The sequence below is a fragment of the Ceratina calcarata genome, unplaced genomic scaffold, assembly GCF_001652005.2.
Source record: "Ceratina calcarata isolate Rehan_Ccalc_2016 unplaced genomic scaffold, ASM165200v1 scaffold351.2, whole genome shotgun sequence".
NCBI classification, from domain to species: Eukaryota; Metazoa; Arthropoda; class Insecta; order Hymenoptera; family Apidae; genus Ceratina; species Ceratina calcarata.
Window position 1 is genome coordinate 1419974 of NW_017158043.1, and position 13691 is coordinate 1433664.

Below are 13691 nucleotides of genomic sequence, written 5' to 3' on the forward strand. Positions count from 1 at the left end.
CATCACTACGTTCTTATTAGTACTAATACAATTTCTGGTAAAACCTTGTTAGAACTCAATAAATACTTTATGAAGACGATCTAGTAGACTGTATGAATGATATAGTTTCTGCAAATATAGATCGCTGCCTAATTGTGTTGAAAGCATTTTCATATCATTCGCGTTCTACCTACTTTTCATTATCGAATTACGCAAGTTCAAGAAGTCTTGAACTACGTCGACCGTAAATTGAAATTCTAACGAGAAGACAGAAAGAGTAGAAAAGTGGAAATTTTTACATGTCCAATTTGCAGTCGTTAATCTATCCTTGTTCGGTCATCTGTCCGTTACTCGGATTTATTTCATACAAATATGAATCATTGATGTATAGATGTACGAGTACTTTTTTGTTCGATAATAATAAAATGTGCGTACGAAGGTAGTCATATAATATCTTAAAATCCCTGTTCTTTTCAATTAGACGTAATTCGATAAAACGGTTGACAATTGTTGCTTATGCAAGAAGCGCGACTCCCGGAAATCGCCCCCGTGGTTATACCTGAATAGGTCATGGGAGATGGACAGATATCGAACGAGGAATTGAACCCTTATTAAACCTGATCAATCTTCTAATTTATAGTTTAATAGTAGTTCTACAGTTGAGATATACGAGTTGACCTTTCACCTTATGCACTCTTGTGACTCATGTTCGACTGCCAGACCGATATGAAAAATTAACGCTGATTCGAGCGTTCACTTTTCATGAATAGTGCTCGATTAAACTTAAACTTTACCGAAAGTATATTAGAGAACAAGAGAGATGGAGTTCTGTTTATAAACGTTTAGCCTCGTCTCCTGTTCGTTCGATTTTAACTGGAAATTGATTCAGCTGTTTTTCTTAATTCGTCTTAATATGTATTAGTATATGCATTAAATTATTGAAAGATTGAGATAATATTTAACATTTATTCGAAATATGATTAGAGTTCTTCTAGAGTTTGGAGTTCCCAAAATCCAACCCATGTTTCAGGAACTCGGCTCAAATACTGATTTCAAGTAGCCACCCCTAGAATTGGAAATTTGGTGAAGGATCGTGAAATAAAAATGCCAACATATGTTTCATGTATTATCCATTTATTAATCAGAATTCAATCGACATACAGTTTGAGACAAAAAATTCTTAAACTAAATTGTAGTTCTTTGCTTGGTAACGTTTGCAAAGAATAGACTTTGCAAACGCTACCAACCCAGGTCTCACCGCGTGGAGGTGACTACGTTCGAGACCCGGACAGTGGACAATCCCCACTGCCCCCTCCCATATTAAATTGCCACTCTATTATACGGAACGAATATTGGAGAAGGATTTTATACGATTGCGAACAAGACTCTAACTATTGACTCTAACTATGGACTAACTATTGACTCTAATTGGAAACTAAGGTAAGCACAAAATGTCAGACTTCACTTGGGCACCAGAGTTCGAGCCGAGCAGGACCCTGCACCCGAATGACGATGCCTCAGCGCAGGAATGGCCTGACCACGACCAATCCGTCTCACGGAGCTTACGCACTGCACCTGGGAATGGAACAGGAACACCCCAGCGACTGACGAGACAGGCCACCCGAGATACAGGACCACAACTCTTTTCTCCCTCTGGTACTCGAGCAAAGTCTGACTGGTAAACTACTATTCGCGGCGCGGGTAAACTAAAACGCGAGCAAAATGGATTAACTGAAACGAGAGAGAGAGAGAGAGAGAGGGATGAAGTTAAATTCGCTCCGTTATAGGGTGGAATTTTGGAAGGCATACTGCACACTAGTACCGGTACCCACACACTCGTGCTCAAACATCAACCTCGCCCGGAAAGACCCATTTTCGGCCCTTGGTGCACAAAGTACTATTATAAAAAGGGCATAAAAAAGACCATCTTTCGTCACCTACAAAGCGGATTGAAAATAGCACATTCCCGCCCTAGGGCGGAAAAGACGGAATATGATATAATTACACCTTCGATGGCTTTTGTTATCGATTAATTTCTCGCCCGGCGTGTCAAAATAGTACTTTGTGCACCAAGGGCCGAAAATGGGTCTTTCCGGGCGAGGTTGATGTTTGAGCACGAGTGGCAGTCGAGGGCGCCACAGGCGCCCGAGATGAAACGAGCTGCTCAGAACATCATTCGAGCCTGGAAATGTCCATTCCGCCCGTGTCGCACACAATATTTTTCATAAAAAGGGCATAAAAAAGACCATCTTTCGTCGCCTACAAAGCGGATTGAAAATAGAGTTTTCCCGCCCTAGGGCGGTAAAATCCATTTTCGGCGCCTATAAAGTGGACCGAAAATGGTCTTTTTCGGCCTCGTGTTATGAAATAGTACTTTCTAATATTAAATCAAATAAATTAATTTACTTCGAGACGTTAGGAGATCTAGTTCACTAACATAATACCCAACTGAAAATTGAAAAAACTTATTATTTCTTCAAAATCACGAAGGAAAAGGATAATGATTAAATGATTTTTAACTTTTTGATTGGACTCTAATACAAAACATCTTGTTGCTAGAGGTATCTAAGTTATACGCATGTATAAAATTTCACCCAAATCCGTGAAAGCATAAAGAAGTTAGATACATCGAAACGTGTAAAAATTCTTCAAGTTATCTCAGTTGTAGATCGCAAATCGTGAAAAACTGCAATTTTTTATATCTCCAATCGCTTAAGTATAGCTCGTAGCAACATCAAACAATTTTGATGAAACTTTGTATATGCATGATAACTTAATTATATTTATAGAGTATCTCAATTATTAGAGATCCTAATAAAAAGGTCAAAAGTCGGGCCCTTATCATTTTTATTTCAGACTTCGACGAATAGCAATTTTCTTAAATTTCTGATTACACATCACCTAATATTTTATTTAACCTTTATTTTCAAATAATCAAGATAACCATTAACTTGCAAAGTGCATTTATACGACTTGCGCTCACTATAAATGTCATTAAAGATATTTACCTATGAATGGATAAATAAACTGCAATGTTGTGAGAATATAAAATCCGGTACGACCGAAGCTTGCCCTCATCAAACCTTGGTAGCTCATCTCGCCGCAGATGTTACCGCTCCTGACCATTAATATTAAAGAATAGTCAGTGAGAGCAGCTACCAGAATTAATAACATTATACCGAGGCCGAATCCAGCCTGATGTAGAGCATACGGTATCCCTGCAAATTATTAATTAATGTATTTTTTTAAATATTCGACTTTATTCCTTAGGCACCGAAATAATCCATAAATATACTATTATTATATACAAGGTGGTCCACCTAAATGTAACCATCTAATAATATCTCCTTCATTTGAAATGGCAGAAAAAATATTTATTATGTCAGAACGCATTGACATATTTACATATAAATGCATTTGTTGATATACGATTGCACGATACTATAGGAAAAATTATGAGGAAACTGTACTAAAAATTATTATCCAAAATACTTTTATTGTTAACAATACAAATATTGTGTACGAATTACAGCATAAGAATAGACTATTCATTTATTTTGTTCATAATTTTTCCTATAGAATCCAATCGTGTAATCAGATTTTAAGAGATTACAATTTTAGTTTTCTTAATTATTTGATATATTCAGCTTTTCGTAATATTTTATAAAAATCATTAAAGTCTTTAAAAACGAGTCTTAGGAGAAATACTTTCTATACTTCCATATATAGCGTGATCACCTAAATGTCTCCTTCATTTGCGATGATAGAAAAATATTTTTTATGTTATATAAATGATATCAAAAGATGACTGCTTTGCAAGAGTTCTTTTTGGTAGAATAAGATTTGAACAATCTTAATTTAAATTAAGTGCTTATTGTTTAAAGAGCTCGCTCATAAAAAATCGATACGTTGATCGTCTTTTACGTATCGTAATAAGTATTATTCATATTTTATCTGAATTTGTATTAGTGTTCTTTACACATCCAAGAAGGAAGCATGATAAAATAAACTTCTTAAAAACTAAAATAGAATTTAGAACTTATTTCTGGGCAACCCGCTGAAACCAAGACTTTTTTCTCAAAGTCATTTTGTTCTACGTTTTTAGTATCACTAATATTTCTTTGTTGTAAATGTATATTTCTTCCCTTGGCATATTATAATTGACATTGAGAAGTATTTAAAAATATTAATGACAGGATTTGAAAGTAATTTCTGATTCCCTAAATTTGAATTTTTGAATTAAAATTTGAAGTAAATTTCCACCGATATCACTTTTAGCAACGACGAGCGAGTAGTTCCAGGTATGTAAGTTTGCTGTTCTAAACTTGAAAACCTAATTGCTAATACAAAGCATTCATCTTTTAATACCATTTACATTGCATAAAAAATATTTTTCCGATCATCGCCAACGCAGGAGATATTTAGGTGACTATATTTAGCTGGATCACCCTCTATACAGAATGGAACAGTAACTTTGTTTACCTTGAATATGACTGAAACTGAGTATTATCGAGAAAAATCTTTTCAACAAAAATTATGGAGTTTAGAGGCGTGCAGTCGATTTTGATCTTGCTTTGACCCTAGGTCATAGTTTAGCGTTTTTAAATAGAAACCTCCATTACTTATGATGGATTTCAACTTTAGGGTGAAAAATAAATACTTTTCGTTTCTATTTATTTTTCGATTTATTCGAGCAAAATCATAAGCTTATATTTTAAACAAATTTTTCATCTTGAATTCGAACCGTACAATTGTAATGTTATTAAATTATGGTATTCAATTGATAGTAGTAGATCATTAACAAGAGGTGTACAATATCAATTCTCGTACGACTATTTGCATGTATTACGTGTTCAAAGTGTCCATTATTCACTGATCACGAACTTAATCCGCCTCGTACGAATAGATCAATTGTAGAGATACAGCTTAAACAAGCGTGTCTAATCCAGTCCATGATATGTTTTCGTCATTGACTCCTTATATATATGTATTGTAGAACATTTACATACGTGTAAATAGATTTGAATAAATACTTAAACCAATATGCAGCTTCTGTTTATCATTTATAACTATTAGTTAAGTACCATTCTTTGATGTTACTTCAATCATTTGTTTTTTCTAAATGAAAATACCTTAAAAAAAATACAAGTTTTTGATTGCTCCCTAAATCAGGTATAATAAATGTCTCAATTACTGTTTTTACTTACTAGTTTAAAATTGCATATAAAATATAAGAAAAAAAAACAGAAATTAGGATATCTACTACATCTAAAAACCAAAGAACAAATCGAAAATCGATAAGAATAAGAAGAATTTATTTCTCGCCATGCAATCAAGATGGTTTTGTACTTATATTAAACTGAACATGTATTCTTATGGAATTTAGTAAAATGGCACAATATTACTATATTAAATTGAAAAAATACTAAAGACTAACTAATGTCAGCATTACGAAATTTTCTGCAATAATAACTAATTATAATAAGAACATATTTCATCAATAAAGAATGCTCAGAAGACAATAAAATAAATATTGTTATAAATACGCAATAAATTTGCAACTGCTCTGAAACAGTTGAAAATGAGATACTTACAGTGATAGCAAAACTTCTCGTCACATAATGTTAAAATGGGAAGAAAATAATAGTTGATCAACATCAATGATTGTTTCATGATATTCCAATTAAAATATATCTGCTAACACGAGTAGCTGTGTAGGGTGGATTCAGTTTACTCCGTAGTTACCCTGAGATAACTTTAATTCAGTTTCTCTCACAACTTTACCTAGATACACTCCTTATGGTTGAGAATTGTCCATGAATAAAAATTAGTCCATTGAACTTAGACAAGAAATATTGTGAAACTTTAATTGCTGATACTTCACTTTAATAATAATGAACTGATTTACTCCATTGTTAACTCAAATTGATGTTCCAAGTTTCTACTATCTATTATCTTCCAGCAATTTTGTGTAAATCGATTCCTAAGGGACAACAATCGTTAATAAATGAAAATATGCCTAATTCAAAAAATTAAATTCTGATGAAAAGTGTCGTAAAACTTCAATCGTTGATAAATACTTCTGTTAATAAGGGGAGAAATTACTTCATCTTTGCTCAAATTAAAGTTTGAACTCTATATTTTAATGTAATTCGTCTCGTAATTTTATCTAAATTCAGCATTAATGAATAAAAATCAACCGTGAATCCAACATTGTCTAATAAGAAAAACTGTACCCCAATCAAAAATCTTGTTCAACTTCAATCGTTCATAACGTTAATAATGATCGAATTTAGTGAAACTTTAGCTCAAATTATACGTTGAATTCTCTACTTTAACTAAGTATCTCTGACAAATTTTAACAAATGAATTCGTAAAATTCGTAAAAAGCAGATTACTCTGTAAATCAGGTATCTGGAAACAGTTTAATAAAAAAAATCGAAAATTCGATAAGAACAAAAAGGATTTACATATTTTTCACTGTGTAATGAAAATCCACCATAGAAAACGAGAATGACTATTTAAAAAAAACTGAACAGAGTCACCCTCTAAATCCTACAATTTTTATTCAAAATAGTAGTTATGTTACAATGGCATTCAAGAAATCACTACATAGTATAAGTCCACAGATAGTACCCGACTTTCTTATTGAAAGCAGAAAGAAAATTTTAAATATGAGTGTATAGCTTGAATCTGTCCCTTATGCTTCTTCTCTTCTAAGCACTCTTCTTCTTGTTCTATTTCATGTACATTCTATAAAGCAATTTTTCCAATGCTTTTACTTACAAACGATGACGCTGACTTTTTAATGCAAGACTTTTGTGAATCTTTTACATGATATATTCGCTTTTTGTAAACATTGCAGAAGCAGTTATTTTGCTATAATTAAAAACGTTAATTTTGCGAAGGATCAGTACAGAGCCCATGATGCCCATGGGACGACCATGACAATGGGAGGGAAGACATGTCAAAAAGTGAAATTTTGAGAATAGACATTCTGTAATTTTAACTGTCGATAAATAATTATAATAATAGCATGAAGATATACTGAAAATGTAAAAAAGGAAAAAACTAATTTTCACTATTGCTACCTTAAAATGTTTTTTGTTTAAATTGTACTCAAGGTAGACAAAGTTATCATCTCACCCCGTATAATAAATTCTAACTGAATAATCGAAATATGTAAATGTGTAGTGCTAATTTAATAAGCACATCCGGTAATTTCCGATGAATCATTTGGCTCATGAGAAGTGCAGGCATCGAGCCAATAGTTCATTTTGAAAAAATAAAACTGACACAGAACCTGAAATTGAAACAAGGCCAAGGTTCAGCCGACATAACCAGCCTGCAGGGGCCGTAAATTGGCAAACGCAAGAAAAGCTTTTCCCATTTTTTGTTTAATTCTTTAATCGAAAGTGCTTGTATAATTTAGTGCCGATTAATTCGATGTCTAAGGAGAATTTTTTTAATCCATCATATTCGAATTACCGATGACACCACTGCCGATAATGGAATTGATGAAATTAAAACTGGCCAGCGGTAGACTATTGAATTTCCCGGATTCTTCCTTCTTGTCCTGTAAAATCGCATTTTGTACTTACACGTTCAATAATCAAAAAGAAATTATTTTGATAAATTACCATAGCATGCAAAACTTAATTATAAATTTTTTGTCTCTATGATTGTTTATACGTTACTTAATATTATGTCACAAGGGAAAAAGAGTTAAAAAGAATGATAAGAAAATTGAGAAAGGATTAATAATGAATACGGAAAAGTCAAAAGTTATAATAATCCGAAAGGGGGCAAGGAAAACAAAAAATAAGTGAATGAAAATGGAAAACACAGGAATTAGAAATGGTCAAGAAATTTTTTTATTCAGATTTATTGTTTCAAAAGAATGAAAATATGGAAAAAGACATAAGAGAAAGAATTAAAAGGGGTAATCTATTATTAAACCAAATGAGGAAGAATTTAAGAGAGCATAAATTCAATAATAATTTTGCAATTAGAATGTTTTTATTTAATTCCGGGGGTGGTATTATATGGAGTGGAATTGTATATAACGAGAAAGTGGTAGTGGAGCGAGTGCAAATAAAGTGTATAAAATGCACCTGAGGATTGGCATGTTCGTATATCATAATAAAATAAAAATTAGGACGCACTAAAAAATGGTAAAATTTGTGGAGAATCTGAGGTCTGGAGTAGAGAGAAAAATTGGAATCGATTGCTTGAAGGAGAAGGGAAAGGACAGAGAAAGAACAAGAAGTGAGAGGGAAAGGCAAAATAATTTAAAAACAAAAGAATTAAGTCAGGAATGTATAGAACAAATTAAGGAGGTTTCATAAAATAGTGAAATCTCGATGTAATTTTAAGTATACAGGGTGTGAAAAACAAAACAGGCCACCGGAATAACTCGGTTGTTTTTAAAGATAGAAGAAAATGCATTAGACCAAACTTGCTCGCTATCGAGGAGCTCATAATCTGATGTTATTAATTTTTCTATAGGTAAAAGCGCCAAGGAGATATGAAGATTTTTTATTTACGATCTAGTAAAGTGTTTCAAAATGAATGCAATGACCTATTCTAAAGATCATTCAAGGTCACCCAAGGTCAACTCCAATAGGAGATGAATTTTCTCAGAGCACACTTCGAATACTTTTTATCTCCACTGATTATTGGCATATCGCTTTTGTAAATACTAATGAGGATCACAGAAAATAAACAAATATTCAATCACACTGTACGCTTCTCCGTATCCTCAAACGTTATTAGTAGTCTGTCTATCGATTAGAGTACGGCTTCGAAATATTCAATCTAAGTGTCCGATTTTTTTAAATGCGTTACATGATAGTAGAAGAAGTAGAAATGGTTATTATTTACGGTGAATGTCGTAGAATTATGAGGGAAGCGCTATGTTTGTATGGTGAAAGATTTCCGGATCATAACAGACCTTCACTTTCTGTCTTTGCAAGTATTATAAAACAGTTCCAAGAAACCGGAAACGTGGATAACAAAACACGCAATCTAACCGAAAGAATAACTTAAGATAGGAATTCAATAAACATTGTAGCAACTATAATACGAGATCCACATATCAGCACGAGAGTGGCATCAATATTGTCGAAGTATTTTGCGAATACTTCACGTCAACAAATTTTATCATTTCCACATTTGATTTCATCAACAATTAAGTGAAAATTATTTTCAAATGTGTACAATTTTGTGAATGGGGCTTAGGAAAACGGCAAGACGATGAAGTGTCCGTGAACAAACTTTTGTTTACAGATGAGACCACATTTACAAACTACGGAGCAACTAACCGTCACAACATGCTACTAGTCAGAAGATAATCCACGATGGCTGAGAGAAGTGGACAAACAGAGACCTTGGTCTGTAAACGTATATTGCGGCCTTCTTAATGGTAAAACAATTGATCACATTTTACCAGAATTATCGGCGGACATTTCACTAGACATACGACAATCCATGTGGTTCCAACAAGACGGATGTCCTGCTCATTCAGCATGAAATGTTACAGAATTTCTGAACAGAAGAAGATCGCTGGATTAGTCGATCAGGAAGCCATTTCCTGACACCTCTAGATTTTAATTTATGGCTAAAATTAAAGGAAGAAGTGTACCGCGAAAAATCAACAACTAAATTTGACATGCAGGAATGTAAAAATGTACTTGTTATGTAATAGATGCGAATGAAATTTGTCAGGCAGTGTCAACAGTATTGCAATGTATTAAATTATTATGTATCCATATTCAAGATCGTTATTTTGAACACTTGTACTAGAAGTGAGTATATAAATAACATATTGCATGTAAATTATCAAAGTATTCGAAGAGTCTCTCAGAATATTTTAAGAGGGATGGAACTGAAGGGAGTCAAAGGTTAATAACAAAAACATGGTATGGAAATCTGGAAAGATGTAATATTAGGAAGAGGAAGGATGAAAATGTGACCTGTACAGGGTTGTAGATATTAAATTATCGTATTAAAAATTAACGATTGAATTATAATCGATGTTTGGAGTATTCTTTAATTGATAAACTGTTGATTGACGAATTTTTTAATCAAGAAAGTGTACTTTACAGTTCAAACTTTAATAATCAAATTAAAGAATGGAAATGTAATTTTCATTTCATATTTTCAGCAATTAACGATTAAATTTTAATCGTTAGTTTAAAAAAGTTCTATTAAAATTGCATTTCCGATCTTTAATTTGAATTTGAATTCTTAATTAAGAAGTAAGGTAATAAATAATTAGAACTTAATTTTTAATTACAGAAAGTTCACTTAAGAATTAGTATAAACCCGTAAAAGGGAAATATAGGTACATACATACATACACTTAATAATTAGTTGCTAATTAGTGTTGCATTGAACTAAAGATTTTATCGGTTTATTTGCGACTCTGGACCTGTCTGGGAATAAATTCCGTACGTTAAAACACTTGATGAGGAATTGTAAGGACGTAGGAAACGGTGAGAAGGTAAATAGTAGAAGTAGTTAATGGAAGAAAAGATATGAAAGTAGACGACTGGCTAAGAATAACTGGAGAAAGAAAGAAAAGTGAAATGAGGGGGCAAGGAAACATGAATAGCCAATGACCGAAATTTAAGTAAGAGTTAAGGAAGAATAGCAGATTATAAAACTTAAATTACATAGAATATACAGAGTGAGTCGCCTAAGGTAAGTCACCTGAATTACAATTATTTAAATTCAAATATCTGTTAAACTATTAACTTTTCAACATACATACGTCGGTATTTTTTTATAAAAAATGTCTAGCATGTATAAAAAAATACTGTACTCCATTTGAAAAAACAAAATTGACCTTCAAATTTCATAAGCACCTCCACCTGCAGAAAAGTTATATACTCCACGTAACGTGTCTTTCGATACCATATAATTTTTGTCTGAAACATTTCTTCCTATCTCAGAGAATGTAGAAGTTTGTTCGGAGGGCTTCCGTAAGGCGACTCACCCTGTATACATGTTATATTTATGTCATAGACTATAGACATTACAGACACATATGTAGATATTAGAAACGGATAATAAGAATGAGCGTGCAGAACGTTCACTTCAGATAGTTCAAGTAGAAATATAGTATATATAGGTAGGACATTATAAACCAAATTCAATTTAGTTGATGAGGGATTGCAGAGAAGTAGAAAGAGGTATAGGAATAGAAGAAGTCGTAAACGGAAGAAAAGATAAAATATTGGAAGACTAGCTAAGGAAACCGGAAAGAAAGGAAAGAAGGAATAGTGCAATGAAAACGGAAAGGGATAAAAATAGCTAGAGAACAAAATTCAAGTAAAAGCTAAGCAATAAGGAAGAATAACAGATTATAAAACTTAAATAACATAAAATATATATTATATTTAGATCATAACTATCAGATACAGATATACAGTCACTTCCATTAATATTCGGATACTTCAGAATAACGTTTTTAATATTGGATTAATCAATTTGGTTTTATATTACAAAAATAATTTTTTAAATTGCTATTAACCAGCATCACCTAAAAGAAGTAATAAACACGATTTTTAAGTGCTTCATTTGACTGACTAATGAAAGTTTAAAACATACATATTATAACACTAAGTAATTCATATATGCGCAAAGTTTCATTAATATCGGTTGAAGCATAAAAATGTTAGAAGCATTAAAATAAGATAAGATATGAAAATGTTTCGATTTATGCCATTTATGGCCGACAATTATCAAAACCTCTGATTGATCTTATCAATTTTCGATTTTTAATAACTCGTACCTCATAGTGACGTTAACCGATTTTTATGGAACTTTGTATACTACAAAAAACATGTTTAAAATTTTCATTAGTAATCGAAATAAAGAACTTGAAAATCGTGTCTCTTATTTTGTTTCTTCGTGATTCTGACTAATAGTATTTTTTATAATTTTCTCCTTTACATTACCTAGGAAACTAAGTCTCCAAACTCTTAAAAAAAATTAAGTTGATGGGACTATTAAAAAAATTAGTTCGTTTTGAAATGTCCGAGTATTAATGAGAATCTCTATACATATATAAAAATAGAGAATAGAATAACGAGAGTGAGAATGCAGAATGTGTGAATGGAAGACATGAACGGTTAAGATAGAGATGTAATAGTAAGATATTATAAACAAGTTGAATTTTCGTAACCGTGAGGCTGAAAAAATAAAGTATTATTATTATAATAATATTGTTTTAAGCTAAAACAGAGTAAGCACAGAAATGCGGAATGTAGCAATAGGGAAAAACATTTCAATAACGGAAATATTCTGCCAGTACGGACGCTGTACTGTCGGTGGAATATTCGGATAATGGGAACGCAGATAATGGCGATATCATTGTACTCGGATTTCATTCGGAGTCGTTGAATTCTGCCGGCTGACGTTCCGCACTTCAATTTTAATTAACAATTACAGTAACACGCGACGAAGCTCGTTACGCCGGAGGCTCGATCCTCGGTGTTACGTCTCTCAATATTGCATTAGAAAATGGTAATCTTCGTAGTGTGAATAAAAAGTTGATTCATGCAAAATTTATGCAGCTATTTGCTTAGTACTTCTTACCCCGACCAGTTGCCTCATATCATCGTAAGATTCCTCTGAACCGAGACTGCCACCCTGTTCAAAGCCAAAATTAATAGTAAAGTTGGCCTTAGATACACATTTTAATCATGGCGGGATTGAAAACTGTTCTTTACGTTCGCATAATAGTTTCAGATACAGTGACTCCCATTCATATTCGAACACACTTCACAATAGAATAACATTTTTGATGTTAGATCAAATAAATACATTTACTTAGAGATGTTAGGATGTCCCTCTCTCTAGTTTACTAATATAATATTTAACTAGAAATAGAAAAGAATTGTTATTTCCTCAGACTCACGAAGGAAAAGGAGAAAGACACGACTTTTAACTTTTTTATTCGACTCTCTAATACTCCAAGTTTTAAAGTTTAAGACATGCTTTTTGTAAATCTAAGGAGATACAATAACTGTAACAATCCTCCTTACATACTTGCAAAACCAGGAGTAAACAGAAGTTAAACGACTTTAATAGTAATTTTATAGTATTCCAATTAAAATATACGCCAATATTAAATGGGTACCTCTAAAACAGAATAATTGGCTTACATGTGGCAAACAGAATAATTGGACCAAACAATTTAACTTCCTGTAGGTTGTTAGAAAGTTTAGTTTACCATACAAGGTGTAACAAAAGATGCTACTCGTCTATGTCTCGAATAAAAAAGTAAAAGATGTGACATTTAAGTCTTTTATTAGGGTCCCTAATAAAACTTTCGAATATCCTATTTGTAGATCTAAGTAAATTATAAGCATGTACAAATCATCATCAAAATTAGTGATGAAACAAACTTCTCTAGAAAGCCCAATAAAAGTGTAAAAAATCATATCCTTTTCTTTCTTATTCGACGAATAGTCATTTTCTTAAATTTTTGGTTACATATTATACAATAAACTAAACCTTGTGACATTCCAAAGAAAATTCAAATCATTTGATCCAATTGTAAGGCAATTATTCTGTTTCGAAAGATGTCCCCTTAATATTGATCCCGACTGCTTATTTTAATTGGAATACGATAAAATTACTATTATAGCCGTTTAACTATTATTTTCTTTTCATTTTGACATTGTGTGAGAAGAATTTATTTA

At 32.3% G+C, this 13691-nt stretch overlaps 2 protein-coding genes across 4 annotated transcripts in view; one reads left to right on the forward strand and one right to left on the reverse strand.

Moving 5' to 3' along the window:
• LOC108625320 (putative gustatory receptor 28b) overlaps positions 1–421 on the forward strand; it is a 5557-nt gene extending 5136 nt beyond the window's left edge. For both annotated transcript variants that reach the window (XM_026813949.1, XM_026813948.1), the window contains one exon: positions 38–421. In XM_026813949.1, the coding sequence (XP_026669750.1) occupies positions 38–52 (15 nt within the window). In that variant the 3' untranslated portion in view covers positions 53–421. The remainder of the gene's footprint in view (positions 1–37) is intronic.
• A 1916-nt stretch (positions 422–2337) lies between these two features.
• The window catches only part of LOC108625356 (putative sodium-coupled neutral amino acid transporter 11), a 15532-nt gene continuing 4178 nt past the window's right edge, over positions 2338–13691 (reverse strand). The window contains exons 3-5 of one of the 2 annotated variants that reach the window (XM_018025308.2): positions 12583–12636; positions 7468–7555; positions 2342–3197 (exon numbers count right to left, since the gene is read on the reverse strand). In XM_018025308.2, the coding sequence (XP_017880797.1) occupies positions 2974–3197; positions 7468–7555; positions 12583–12636 (366 nt within the window). In that variant the 3' untranslated portion in view covers positions 2342–2973. Of the gene's footprint in view, positions 3198–7467; positions 7556–12582; positions 12637–13691 lie in introns of both variants that reach the window. The other variant, XM_026813836.1, reaches the window with a different exon arrangement.